The following is a 15,194-nucleotide window of genomic DNA, read 5'->3' as shown; positions in this document are numbered from 1 at the left end:
AAGCAACATACCTTACCTACGTTATCTAGGTACAGGATCCGCTCTCGAAAATGTAGTTTGCGTGGTCATGTGACCACAGATGCTTCACTTTGGGGTACCGTCGTCGTTGTTGAAGCAAAGTACTGGGGCCTCTCATTCCTCGAGTATTCCCGCGGCTACGACTTTCCTTCCTTACCTTGCCCATCACGTCGCAGTGCTCGTAGATTCTCCTTTCGTCCACAATGCTGGGTAAATGCGGAGTGTTCTATGTGTGAGAGTTATAGACGTGCAATTTCTTTTAGTACAGTGCAGTATTGCATTGATTAAGCTCTAATAGCACTATCACAATTTGCCGCCCGTTTTAAAGCATTCTAGAGTAGCGAAAGGTCTGGAAGAATACGTTTCATTTCAAACAGGGAAAAAAAATCTGAGGATGCATTCCTGGCGTCAGTATTTGCTTTTGACATTACGGTAGAGCTGCGCAAGTGTTCTGTGGAAACGCCACCAATCACAGGATTAGAAACGCAAACCTCCGAGCGCATAAAAAGGACAGAGCATACTGCATTAATATGCCGAAAGTTCCTTAAGCATGTGCAATGGCTTAAAAATCAAAAAGCACATTTTGTTTCACTTTAGGTCCTGTTCGTGCCAATATGCTTGTCTGAGTGGCAACGAAATCGACTGACACTGCACGCGGCGATATCATTGAATCGACAGATACTTTTTTTCAGTAATCAATACCTTTTTCATCGACATCTTTATCAGCGCAGCAGTGCAGAGCGTCGCTGGCAGGAAGGCACTGATGGTTCCAGTTGAAGAACTCACACAACACCAGTAGTAACCCATCGATCTATACAACTTTATTTAACATTCAGTAAACTTTTTTTTTCGTCTTGTGCAAGGAACACTATGTACAGAAGAATGAACAAGGAAAATGAAAAGGTAGCGCCCTTACTCTCAACAGATAACGACACTGTTGCCATTGGGATTGCGTTGTTGGGTCGCAAAATGTGTGGCCTTGTCATGCAAGTCGGCGGGGAAGTAATTAGTGGAACATGAAGAAACAAGAACACTTTCAGGGTACCACGCGTTTTTTTTTTAACCTAAAATGTGACAAATGATGGTCCCTTTGATTAAAAGCTAGTTATTCCTTCAGTCGGAGTAAACGTTGGAAAAAGCAGTGAAGGCACTACGCATGTGTTATGGAATATAATAAGGTATCTCCCATGCTGCAAGCACAGAACTTACAATGCAGTTCAAAGTTTAGTAAGAGAACGCTCTTTCACACCGCTGCTATATCGTCCTTTGTTTAAAGCACGATTTATACCATTAACTTGATATCCTCGAACCATCATGAAACGTTGTCTCCTGCTGATCGTATGTCTTGAAATGTCGCGCTACGCTTTCGCCTATTAATTGTCACGAGAAAAAGGAACTTGGCTCAGGAAAACATGGGAGAGTGCCCGTAAAAGCGACGCACAGCAAAGCCAGCTAAGGCACAAATTGGAAAGGTTGCGAGTGTCATGTCGTTCACCTCATAACCAGAGACTGCAATGCTGCAAGATAAAAAAAAAATGCAAAGAAAAATCTAAGCATGTCAAAGGGCTGCGTCGGTCTTTCTTGTGTTTGTCTCCCTTCAGCGCGATTGTTTTTTTTTTTCTTTCTAAAAGTAATGCCGTGGCGTCAGTCTCTGCATATCAGTCAACAAGGAAATAACCTCTCGTCTCTGCGCTTGACTGCACCCATTTTGCATGCCTGTCTCGCCCTAGATTGCAATGCTACCAAAGGTGAAAAAGCACAGAGGTAAAGATCGTCCTCGCTTAAGGCAGTTTCTGAGAATCGTCGAAAGCTGGAGTGCTTTGAAGCAGCCTGTACTATGTACATGATAGTTGAACAGCTTTATTAGAAGACTGTATCCATTTCGACATCGCCACCTCTGTTCCATTACCTCCTGTAGTTAACCTGCGCTCAGGGAACGCGGTAAAGATTTCAAAGAACGCTTTCATGATGCATTATTGTTCATGAACTTGACGCAATGGCTGCATGTAGGCCATTCCCCACTGGGCTGGTCTGTGTTGTTGATGCAATGCTTTAGTGCTTGTAGATAGCGCTCTCATTTGTGCTGTTTATTTATCTTTTTTTTCTGTATAAAGACGATGGTACGCGTGGACACTGGTTATTTCGCGTGCTGTAGAAGCTATTAAAACTGGAAGCCGAGCGTGACACCTTCACAGCTCCGCGCCTTCTGTTTATTTCTTCCCCCAACAACTCCAAGAAGAGCCATACACGCATCTTATCCTTCCTCATCGATTACACGTTCATCAATAACGTCTCTACTTGCAGTCAAAAGAGCCAAATGTGACGTTCCACTACGGGGACGCAAGTAACGGTGTTTCCACATTCCTATTTGGACCACGCATTGAATAGGTGCGCACCCCATTCTAACGCTTCAGTGTGTGCGTCACTCTGACACATTTCCGTCATTCCCGCAGGCATATAAAGTGGCAGCTAAATTTTTTGAGCACCATCCAATACACTGCGCTGCGAGCTACATCAGAGTTCGGTTCACTCACAATCGATAAGGAATAGGAACTCAACCGCTGCATGATTGGCCCTTCAAGAGGGTGGTTTCTTAGGGCCGCCCTCATGTGTTCTTCCGGTCAGCTACGTTTTTTTTTTTTTTTTTCTCGTTTCAGGCATTCATGTGGCTCTCCAAGTTATCGATCACTAAGAATCTGCCCTTCCCTTTGTCTCTGTGGTGCAAAGGAAAGAAGAGATATCCTTTCTATACACATACAGTACTACTTCCCGGGACACCATTCTAAATTCAATGATGAAGACCAAAATGTTTTCACCCGCGAATGAACCCAACTCGCACGAGCGTGAGTCGGGGTTTTGCAGTGTGACCAAAGAATTTCTGCTGACACGCGACAATACGCTAGTGCTTGCGCACACACGAACAGAATAAAGACACGCGTGTCCAGTGTAACCGAAGTAAAGGCACATCAGCTGTCTGGCATAGAGACAGGTTGCGAAAGAGAAGAGACTCGAAACAAAGGCAGAAGAGAAGAACACAGCACTGGAAGTTGTGGCCACTTGTCCTAGCTGAGACATGGCTCCTGGTCTTATGCCTTTGCGGCGATGCCTCGGCCGGTGAACTTGTCCATGACTTCGAATCCGCCGAGAGCGCGGGACAGGGCCACTATCGCGCTGACCGGGAGTATCCTGCGTAGCAGCCAGAGAAGAAAGCGAAAAGCGGTGAACAGCTGAGCACGTGCGCTGCTCATGGACGTTTCCGAGCGAACGATAAGATCTCTTTTCTTCCCTACAGCAAATCCTAGCGGCGTAATCTGGCCATCTCTAGTGTCCGCTCATCTGCAATCAGCGTACGTATACTTGGTCCCTGCGCAAGGAATCGGCCAGAAAAAGTCCACGCGTTTGTCTTCCTTCTTACAAGAAAACCTGGAGAACTAAGCCGATCATCGAGCAGGTTTTCGAAGAACGGAGCTCACGTTGAGTTTCGCAAGTAACACTTGCAACACAGAATCCCGCGAAGATAGGAAATTAACGCCGCGGCGTGCGTCTTCGCTTGTGCAAGACCATACACATCCGTTTAAAATTGCGAGATTTGATCTGTCCTCGTGAGCACCACTACGCTAGCGACTCGTCAAACGAGACCTGTAAAAAGGCGCCATTTTTTTTATCTGAATTATTCACAGACGAACAACTCTTGACAAGCAAGGCGCGTAGCACACGACTTCATTTCGGTTGTCTTTGAACGTGCGCTGAACGGAGAGGAGAGCAGAGACTTCCTCTATGCCTCCTCTCGCGCCCGTTCCTGTATCCCCACCCCACCATCCAACAAGGAGAACCGTGTCACATTACTGGCAAGGCACTACTGACAGATTGCCATTTTGCTGTTCCTTATTCTGCCAATGCTGAGTTTGAGAAGATATATGCCTTGTACGTAAGGCAAAGGGACAGAACGTTCTTTAACTGCTCAGGCAGACAGACAGGCCTCACGACCCAATTTCATTGCTATAAACTTTTCTATTAAAATTATCGTAACAAGGCGTCGACCGTCGTTTTAAAAGTTCGTGGTACTATGTACTTTGGAAGTACACACTCGGGGTTGTATTCCCGTCTATATATTTCCGTCTAAGTTTTTAGTGCGCGCCCTCTGTCCCCTTGACATGGTGGTTGATGAACGCTTGAAAAACTCATTTCATTGCTGCTCTTTTTCCTTTTTCCCCCTTTGTTTCCCTCCCCAAGTGTAGGGTAGCCTATTGGGCATCGCCTGGTTAACCTCGCTGCCTTTCCGTCCATTTCTCTCTCGCACTCATGGTACTATGTGCAATGCTTTCCACTACACGGCGATTGAGCGGATCAGGATCGAATTGCGCTGGATGGATTTGGGATGACAATGAGCGATGCGTTTCCTGGTCGCGCAGTTGCAGAAACATGCGAAAAACACTTACCGCTATTTTTTTTTTGTTTCGCCTCACCAAGTGAACGCCTAATGCATTTGAGTTTTGCACTTCTACTAGTAGTTGCAATTTGTTAGGTGGTAAGAACTGTGTCACAACCATAATCAAAAGGCGGTTAATTAAAAAAAAAAACGGAGACATTCACTCGGCAGATAGCCCTTTTTCACGTTAACTGTGGATAGCTGCGATATTCCAGAGAAAAGAAGCCGGATATTTGCACTTGAAAGCGTTCGCTATATATTGCAAAATGTTCCTCCTACCCAGCCTATAAGAACAGCTGCTGCTTTGTATTACGTAATCTTACTTCTATCCAGAGAAATTTTGTTTCCATCGATGATCTGTACTGCTAAGAGGCGAATTAAGCAGACGTATTTTTCAAGCTTTAAACTTAGGTTAGACATTTATTTAATACCAGTCGAAATGCGTAGAGGTACAAGTGCTATGGATGTAAGCACTCAATTCGCAGCGGAGGACAAAACTATAGTTCTGACTTCAGCATCAACATCGAAAAGGCAGTTTTACCATAACATATAGACCTTCTAACAAGCGTTCTTAGGGCGTCGCTATATTTCTCTTTGGATTATAGTTTGCACATGGCGCCAGAATAGTGGAAGTTATCACGTCTGCTTCCTGCACCTTCTCATAGCGGTTCAAGGAGCAGGTGTTTTAACATTTCCCTGTATTTGCATTTGCCTGCCTACACCTCCAGAGCTGAATCTTACCGTTAGCCGCCAATGCGCAAGCACGGACGGGCATCAGGCCCCGGTGCAGGCCAGCTGCCGCGTCGGGGTCATCTGAGCACGAGCATTGGCGGCTCGCGGTACATGGTAGCACTGGCGGTATATATAGTATACGCTCTGCAAGAACTCTCTAATAAGAGGTTACGTTCTGTTGCGTTAATCCCGTCTTCTTTTGCGCCCTTGTTCACGTTTCTTTTTTAAGAGCGTTAGCTCTTACTCATCACGTTTCGAGATTTCGTGGGGTCTGCTACCACCCTGAGATCACAGCGCCATCTGTGGCAGCAACTACTCATCACATTTCGAGATTTCGTGGGGTCTGCTACCATCCTGAGATCACAGCGCCATCTGCGGCAGCACCTACTCATCACGTTTCGAGATTCCGTGGAGTCTGCTACCACCCTGAGATCACAGCGCCAGCTGTGGCAGCAACTAGAAAACAGCACATCTCGCATTGAGACTTGTAGCGCCATCTATAATAGCATTGCACAAACAACCACCTGCCAGCTAACATTCGTTACTTCAACGTCTTCCAGATGATGGCGGCCTTTTTCTCAGCAGCGTAACTTCAAAACTGACACGTGTCAAAACATGCACATAGCAAGTACCCAGTCACGAAAATGTGAACAAAACGCATATGATTCCCACTCGTTCTTGGACAACAAGGTAACAGCGACCTGCGTGAATTCAGACAGTTCCCAGCCACCTTTGAAACCGTGCCGGTGTAAAATAAGTAGCAGGAAAAAGCCACAATAAACTCGCATTTGCGTCGACGCTTCTGCGCTAAGTGAGCGGGAGACATTATCGGCCGCAGGCGCCCAGAGAAACGTGGCAAGCGCCCACCTTCCGTCATCTATAGCGCAACAGGGAAGTCGGGGGCCCGCCGATGATGAAAACCAAGTGAAGAACCTTGGCAAGGAGAGGAACATAAAGATGCAGCACGCGCAGAGAATGCCTCATCGACGTCATCGGCCGCGGTGGCAAATATATACTACTATCCGCTGTGCTGACAACCGCGCAGGGTCACCGAGCAGTGCGCATACGGCACGTCTTCCTCCTTCCGTATACTTGCGGAGAGTGGCCCCGCGTAGCTGGTATAATTGCGCTCAATGCGACGGCTTGCGTAGGCTGCTCGTGCAGCTCTCCTGTATGGCTTTACAAAGTAGCCTGCTTTTTGGCCTCTCACTTGGCAAAACTTTAAATGTTTCAAAGTTCTTCGGTGGAGCCCTATAGTAGACCGAATGCGCAGTTCTGGAACAAGACAGTCGTGTAGTACAACTATTACGACACTATTACGATTACTATTACGACAACTGGTACGACAAGGCACTATAAATATAAATTAGACTATGTGATAGTAAAAAGGCAGTAATCTGTATTCTAGCAGACTCCATCTTAGGGGAAAAGTGTGCTGCCCAAGTCGCGCGGTAGCTTTCGATCACTAAATATACGGAATTTTTTTTTACTGGCAAAGGAGGCATGTTTCCACCGTAAAGCATAGTAACTTGATGAGTTAGCAGTGGGAGGAGGCCTTTAAACCCGGAACCGGAGGCCTTGAGGATATGAAAAAGAGGAGAATGGAACGTGGGTTAAAACCTTCCTAACTGATGGAATGTTTCGATGAACGAATTTGTTGCCGTTGCAACCACAAGAGTTCCACATTTTTAGTGATCTAAATCGAGCCAGGGCTTGGACAGTATATCCTGCCCCTATAAAGGAGTGCGCTGGAAAGAGAGTTTACACCCTTTCTACTCCCATATCGCAGGCACGTATCCAAGGGGGGTGGGGGGGCAGCTGCCAGCACCCCCCCCCCCCAGCTCGAAAACTGCCTTGGGGCCCCTCCCGAATAAAAAAATCCCTGCTCTACGTGCCTGCCATATCGGCTAATTCGTGTCTAGAGTGCTCTGCTCCGGAATTGCCAAAGTGCGATCAAATTTATGCGGGAGTTTCCAAACTCTCCACATCAGGTCGAACTGCTCTTAAAACGAAAAGGTATTTCTGTTTTTTTCCAACTTTGAAGACCTGCGGGCTATAGGAAAACCTGTGGGCGATTAGACGTGTTCTTCTCAACTACTGGGTAATGGAAAAAAAAGAAAGAAAAAGAACCGTGCACCGGGTACTGGCTGTAAGACCCTAACTGCTCAAGCAGGGCGCCTCGCTTCTACCAGCTAGCCAATTTCTTCACCGTTGCAGGCACTCATAAATGACGCCAGGGCCGTTCTGAGATACTAGCCTTTGCTCCTACTGGCCGCATAATAAGCAGCCACAGCATGGAACGATTGGGTTTTGAAATCGACTTTCGCAAGTGATGCATGCGATTAGCAGCCACAGCATGGAACGATTGGGTTTTGAAATCGACTTTCGCAAGTGATGCATGCGATTAAGTAGCTTTGTTAATTCTGTTAAAATGCTCGATTTCCCAAGCTTGTCCCGCCGTGGTGGGCAGCGACATCGCGCAGCTTGTGGCGTAACACTCGCTTTTTGGTTACAGTGCTTCCCTTGCCGGCGCCGCTGTCTAAGACTATACTCAGAAGGTGACCCCAGTTGGGAGTGAAAACTACGCTGAACTACCACTTCTTTGTTCTTGTTTCGTTTGCAGAGATTACAAGACTGCGCTACATAGATATAACTGCCGCCTATAGGCCACAACGCCCGTAACTTTCAGGGCTCCTCTCCTCGGGTTCGGCAAGCGTGAAAAACCAGCATACCCAGGGCGCCTCAGTAAAACTCCATGATAAGGCGCTATGCCCATATGCTTTCATTCCTCTTGCAGAAGACTCGGCAGCTATCTCTAGAAGATAGTCCACCGTACAAAATGTGGAAAGTAAAAAAAAAAAAACTGTCGATGCATAGGTGAATAACTTGGTACAGTGAAGACTCACGTGTTACAAATGCAAAATCCAAGAATATGTTTCTGTGTTTTCTTACTTTGCATACGACACCTCGTTTCATGAAAACTGTAACTAAGCACAGTAAATTAAAAAAAGAGATCGAATATTAAGAGCAGCAGAAATAGAGGAACTCTGAGGTGCGATCTCGCCTTTCCGAGACTCATCGTCCTTCATTCAAGATGCTGCCTCGGAGTTCGTACGTGGCGAGAAGAAGGTCAGGCGCACTTTGCACACATTAAAAAAGTGTTACTTACCGTAATATCTTTAGCTACACAACCTAAACAATAAAACTGCTCCCTAAAACATTACGCACCATTGCTGAACATGCAGCATTTCGCTTTCGACACTGTGCTTGTTTAGACTATGAGGGAGGCAGCATTTCAAGTACCTTTTTTTTAAGTTAAATTTATAAAAATCTTTTTGAGCCTTTTGTATTTCTGCACGTGTGACATAATGTCGCGTGTGTTCCATTGTATTTAATCACATAGTTGAAGGCTTTCAGCTGCTTCCAAATCTACGCAAATAGGAAGATTTCCTATATATTGCATTCTATTCATTATGCAAAAAGCGTGACGATGAACACTAATCAGTTCAGTGGGCCACAAACATGCAGACGACAATCATACACATAATTTAAAAAAAGTTAACATCTACATTATGCAGGTCACGTCACCACTGACAACGAAAAAAATAGTGGCCCAAAGAATATTTTATGAACTCGATACGTGGCGAATTTACTACACTCGAAGGCGGCATTTTTTAACAACAATTTAATGCAATCCGCTCAGAAAGTGCACAACAAGTGTAAAATGACAAAGTGCCTAAAACAATACATAAGACAAATGCCCTGTAAAAACGCTTCTCAGAAGACAGCGAGCGCGAAATGCTCATATATGGCATGCAAGGGCAGCACTTGCATGCATGTGCATTCCACATTCCAACATTTCGAGCATTGAAAAAGAAGCACCGACGTTTTTGAACGAAGCAGCGCTTCATTTCCATAAAAATTGCTGCAAAAATAAAATAAGTGCATAATATCCGCACGCTCGTCAACACATCAGGATAAGTTAATGCCATGTCTGTATACTGTATACCATTTAAAGCTGTCACGTGCGCTCGAAGTGAAGAAAAAATAAAGTTGAGCAAACACTCCGAACAAAATGAGGCATAGTCGAAGCTATAGAGAACAAGAAATGCACTACCTGCGGGGCGATCCTGATAGCGTATTTACAAAACGCAACAGGTGCAACACATGCAGTCACAGCTCCCATGTCGCATGTTGGCTACAATAGCACCTCAGCACCTACATTCCTGGTCCTTTATAAAAAACGCATATTGAAGGGACCTCGATAACGGCTCGTCCAGCTGAACTGCTGCGTACGAATGTCGCCTTTGCGCTCAGTACTCAAAGCCATGCATAAATTACAACCTAGCAGCGTGAATTCGTCCGTACAGATAGGCCTTTCCGATACGGCTTTCCTGGGCAGCGCCATATCGCTCGCTGGACTGTTGTGTGCTCCTCACGCTAACCTGGGGGAAGCAGCAGCAGCGCCACCTATTCGCAACAGCCCAGAGATAGGAGGCGTTTCAAAATCGCCTTCGCCTGATGCAAAGTTCTATAGTTGCGCCGTCATCACAGTTCCACTCATCGCTGAGCGTTGCTGTACCATCTCCGACGCAAAAAACTTCGCTGCTCTTCGAACAAAACATCTCACAATATACCACAGGTGTGCCCACTAAGTGTACCACTGCGAAGTGTAGTGCTTAAGAAGAATGGTTCTTAGCTTGGTATCACAGTGCGAAGTTGCGGCGCGCAGAGGCAACAAAGCAGAAAAACAATGCAGTTTCAAATAGTATCCAGTCTAAATGTATTTACGCTAATAAAGGTGTAAAAAATCATGTCAGCGAGACAGCTGAAAAGCAGCAGAGTTAGTGACACGTCATCAAACCTACAGCACGGGCGCACTTGCACTGACATTGACAAATGAAACACGAACGAAGCGGTTAGATTAATTAGATTTTTCCCTTATAAAAGTGGTCTATCGACAGTCTATAAACTTCTATTGACCCTATTGACTTCCTATAGATTTGCTTTTTGTCTATCTATAGACAAATTTCTACTGAAAGTGTATGGCCATAAATCTATAGATTGCCTATAGACTGTCTATGGCATTTGTATTGCCTATAGACTGTTCTCTAGGATTTGTCTAAAGACAGTCTATGGACTTTATAGAAGGAAGTCTATAGACACTCTATAGACTGTCTAAAACTTTTTTGCAAGGGTTAGGCGTACCTGTGCAAGGTAGCAAGATGGTATACACCATACCATGGTTGACCTCTCTGCTTTTTCTTCTAACCCCCTCCCCCAGTCACACTCTCCCTGCCAAACCAGCAGTGTATAAAGGTTACAAGGTAAGCTGTTGTGAAGGGATCCGGATTAAATTCCACCACCCGGATTTCTTTGAGGTGCACGAAAATGCCGACGACCGGATGTTTTAGCGTTTCGCCTGCATCAAAATGATGCCCACCGTAGCAGTGTTCGAACTCGGGGACTAAGCACCAGAGCATGACGGTATGAAACTGAGTTCGGTTTTCGTTAACTGTTCATCAGTTCACGCAGAAACCATGACACTATTTGCTCTGCATCTTCTGCTCGATTTCCATTTCTGCGTTCGCATAACCGCGGCGTCGTTTGTGTTTCATTTGTCTGCAACCGTACGCCAGACATCAGAGCTCCAGACCCTCGTAACAGACGATTTCTGCGAGAGGAATAAAGTATGCGGAAAGCAAGCTGGCTACCACACATTTTTTTTTTCTGTTTATTTGCCGAGATTAGAAGAGAGGTCAAGTCGGTTAGACAGTCGTCAAAGTTGACAACCAGAGTGTAGCCTTTCACTACACGTCCTAATTATGATGAACAAGGCTCTTCGTGGAGGCGCTTATAAACGGCTAATAAACAACCATGATACTTAATTGTGTTGCGGGACACGTTTACATTTTCAGCCATCAGAACAATAGACAAAGGAAAGGCCATAAGCCCTGAGAATTATTTCTCGACCCTGTGATGTAACCAGCGGCTTCCGGTACTAAAGCACATCTTTCTCCAGTTGTCCCACGGCGCCGTCCTCCGTAACCACGTCTCTAACCGCATGACTGCAGGCTACTTCAATTGCATAACATGCCGTAACAAATGGCTGCCGCAGGGCTCCTTGTACGGAAAAGCCGCAATTAGCGCCTGCTACCAGTCCGCCAGCCGAAGGATGAAAAGCCCAGTGTAAGGCGTCGGTCGGTATGGAACTGATGGGAGCTGTGGCCTTAATGAGAAACCAATCCTAACATCTGCGAAACGGAACAAATCATTGGTCGGCTAGTGCACAGTTCGCTCAAGGCTCGTCTGATGCAAGGAAGGCGTCACCAGCAGGAAAGGCATCCACGCGTCTCAATGCGCGGATGCGTCAGCTGCTCATGTGTACTATTCGCAACAAAAAAAAAAAACGCGAACAAGAGAACTAAAATGCCAACACGAAAATACTAAAATACGAGTGTCTCGAGGAGAAATACAAGCGAGGCTGTTAAACACTTCTGAAAGAAAGTGTTCATGCCTTCGAAGTGAAAATAACCTGCTCTTGTATTGAGAGTCTTCCGGATAAGATCTTCTCATTTTTCTGTCCGTGCTTCAAATGCCTTGTTCGCATTTCGTTCGTTGCTGATAGTACTTGGAGGAACTTGCTTATTTAATCCCAGCACATCAGTGAAGCGGGTGCGTTCGACAAGGTGACCTGGTCTACTTTTTTCCCCGCAATAATCAGGTATGCTTTGACTTTAATGCTACGAATGCGGGCACTTTGCCTCAATCTATCGGAAAGCTGAAACAGCTGATGAGCTGCGCTCAAATTTCGCATTAGGAAGTAACGTAATCGTCCGCAATTTTTTCATCTTTGTGTGTGCGTGTGTTTTGCTGCGATAGCTTCTAATTGCAGAGGTGTAATTTTTCACTCTCATTCCTAACCTTGCAACGAATCAGAGGATGCGGAGTTCGCCCCGGGCCTCTTCTACTTGGAAGATGGCCAGCGCCAAACCCCAAGCTGATTTGCCCTCGTCGCGGTATTTGACGCAGTGCGTGAACAGACGAAGGTAAACAGCTTCGGATTGCGTAGAATTTGTAATAAAGGAGCAATTACTCACTGGCATCCACCCAAGCGCAGCCATACGGCTACAAAGGAAAGTTATACAGCTGCCGCAGAAACATCGTACTAAAAGAAAAATTGTTCCTGGTCCGGGGTTCGAAACCGGAACAACCACTTCATCGGAGCAGTTTCACTTCCTACTGAGCTATCTGGGACGGCTAGCACATGGTAGAACGAGAGTGAATTTATGATCAGCTCGAAGTGGGAACAGTGTTGATCGGATGTTTAGGGGAATCCCCCAAGGCGGAGTACAATTTTAATAAGGAAGTATCACTGGCATCCACCCAAACACAGCCATACGGCTATGAAAGAATGCCACAGCTTAGCATAGCCTTGTTGGATGAAGCGTCGAGCGGTCAGTGCCGAGAGATGACCGTCATAAATTGCTACAAATATCAAAAAGGAAAGGGACAAGAGCAAATTCTTGCGCACGACCCAGCGCTTACAGCCAACATTAGTGTCTCGTGAAAACGAATGAAACACTCCATAGATGCGACACCGTCAGCAGCTCAATTAAGGACACTCAGCAAAATCAAAAGGAACTAAGAGGCCTCAATCTGCAGCTTCGGGGAAATGGCCGCAAGTTCCCTCCTTTCCAGCCTTATCCGATCTGGACGTGACGCTTATCGGGTCTGATCGGGCTTTCAAAAGAATCATTCGGGCCTCGAAAATGGTTTCGTAAGGGCCGCACTTATTAAACTGTGAGAGGACCACAACTCCTAAGATCGCACGTATTTGTGCGTAAAATCCCGCTGCTTTCTTACGTTGTACGTGATAAGAATCATTTTCATGGATTAGGAGGTAGCCACCTTTTTTTCCGTATAGCTGCTTGAGCAAATTTTCCGTAGGCCCTACTGCTCATGTATATAGCTTTAGGCTGATAGCTGGTGACAGTGCAATGGGCTGCATACCCCGGCCGGTGCCGAAAACTCGCAGAGCATGATGTACAGCCTTTGTCAAAAGTTTGGAGCCCAGGGGGTTTCCTTCTGAAGCACACTGTCTGGTTCGTAATGCATCTCCAGCGCTCCAAATTTGCTGAAGGTAAGAAGATTTGTGGTCCTGCCTCCTCCAATGGGTAGGACTACCACGGATGTTACAGCAGTCCCACTGCGAGGCTTAGAAGCACACCCTCTGGGCTGTAAACTTTTGACAAAGACTGTACAATTTAAGTCAACGTAATCCGGCTTTTTCCACTGGATAGTAGAAAGAATAACAAAAACGACAACAACAACAAAATCGGCGGAAAAAACACACTACAGTGCCCCTAAAACAGGACAAACCATATTTAAACTACTGTCAAGCACTGCAGCCATCCCGTAACTCATCCACGCACACGCATGAAATTCATGATACAAAGAAATGCACAACCTTACAAAACTCTAGAACTCGTCCCCGGTGGTCTTAACACGCATACACACACGCACAGGGTTGATACGTTCCTCAGATAATTCGCAACCTTAGCAGAAGTCCGTGCCCTTTGAACCTCGAACCCTATTTGCTTCCGTGAAAAATTGATGACCAACTTGGCGCTGCATTCAGCTAACATCGCTTGAGTGTAGCCTAACAAGTCGGTACTTTCGATTTTCCAAATCCGCGTGCACTTAATGCCGAACTCCCGTCCCCGCTGCTAATAACTGCTTGCCATCAAACTTAGACATACCTACACCACCGGGGCAGTTTACTTTGCGGCGTAATGTTAGATTTATTCGAAACGGGCACATATAGGTGCAATTTATTTATGTATTCATTTCCACAAGGGGAGTGTTCATAAACTCTTTGGTGCTTTAACAAATGTGGGAAGACGATGTTTTGTGCGTGCGCAGCGGGACGACAGAGCCGAACAGTGGCTCGAGCCTTCGTTGAAGAGTGTACGCCACTCCATGGTCAGTTAGCACCGTTAAGTAGAAGAAAGCTATAACTCACGCTTTATGGGTGTATTGAATCCTTACTGGAATCTCCCTCAACGTCCCGATAATTCTTCCTTCCCAAAACACTGAGAGCAAGACAACGTGACCTTCGTGAGAGTAAGCACAGCACTAGAGTAACCGGGAATAACGGGGATGTCGCCCACAAAGCACAGAGAACGCGCCGGGTAACGACAACAAGAGCAACAACAACAACAACAGTGGGTAAACAAGGCACATGAGAGTAAGGCACAGAACAGCGCCCATGCACGATTTGCGAGCTGTTATAGGTTTAAGTGCAGGCTTTAGCCGCTAAAAGGGGTGATGTTTCGCCTTCCTCGGCTGGCCCCAGAGCAGGCACCATGAGCTCTCTGCTACTCATGCAGGTATACACAGTCGCACAGGCAGAAGGTGCCGGCCGCCGACACAGCCTCGCAGAACAGGTGGGGTGACCGATGTGGCACGTCTACGGACGGGCGCCGTCCCGTCGACGCATCGTGGCACACGTTGCCTATGACCGGCCGTAGTAGTGGATCATGGCCTTTTGCGTGTTCATGCATCGGGCCGCGATGTGCAGCACCTTCTCCGGAACGATTCTGCAAGATGCAGGACAACAGGCGAAGCACACTCAGGCCCAGGAAGAGGAAGACGTACAGGTACGAGGCACAACGGGCACAAACACTGGCAGGCAACGCAACGATACAAAAGAAGCACACGAGTCCACGTACGCAGAAAAGAGCAAAGAAAAGACGAGAGACGGGTAGCCCTATGATGACGATGATATAATTTAATGGCGCAATGTCAGCTTTGGCCAAATGACGCTTTGAAACAAGGTACAGTCTTTGTCAAAAGTTTAGAGCCCAGGGGGTTCACTTCAAAGCTTTATATTGGGACTCCAGGAGGATTCATGGAAGTCCTACCCATTGGAGGAGGCAGTACCAGAAATCTTCTCATGCCCAGGAATTTAGAGCGCTAGAGATCCATTAAGAACGACACAGTGTGGCTCAAA

At 46.3% G+C, this 15,194-nt stretch overlaps 1 protein-coding gene across 2 annotated transcripts in view; it reads right to left on the bottom strand.

Moving 5' to 3' along the window:
* Positions 1-817: 817 nt before the first annotated feature.
* The window catches only part of LOC149370655 (short-chain dehydrogenase/reductase family 16C member 6), an 80,355-nt gene continuing 65,978 nt past the window's right edge, over positions 818-15,194 (bottom strand). The window contains exon 3 of one of the 2 annotated variants that reach the window (XM_089562634.1): positions 818-3,204. In XM_089562634.1, the coding sequence (XP_089418760.1) occupies positions 3,105-3,204 (100 nt within the window). In that variant the 3' untranslated portion in view covers positions 818-3,104. Of the gene's footprint in view, positions 3,205-4,854; positions 14,782-15,194 lie in introns of those variants that run through there. The other variant, XM_089562638.1, reaches the window with a different exon arrangement.

The sequence above is a fragment of the Amblyomma mixtum genome, chromosome 1, assembly GCF_055824585.1.
Source record: "Amblyomma mixtum isolate Tamu chromosome 1, ASM5582458v1, whole genome shotgun sequence".
In the NCBI taxonomy this organism is placed as follows: Eukaryota; Metazoa; Arthropoda; class Arachnida; order Ixodida; family Ixodidae; genus Amblyomma; species Amblyomma mixtum.
This window is presented reverse-complemented; position numbering and strand designations above follow the sequence as displayed.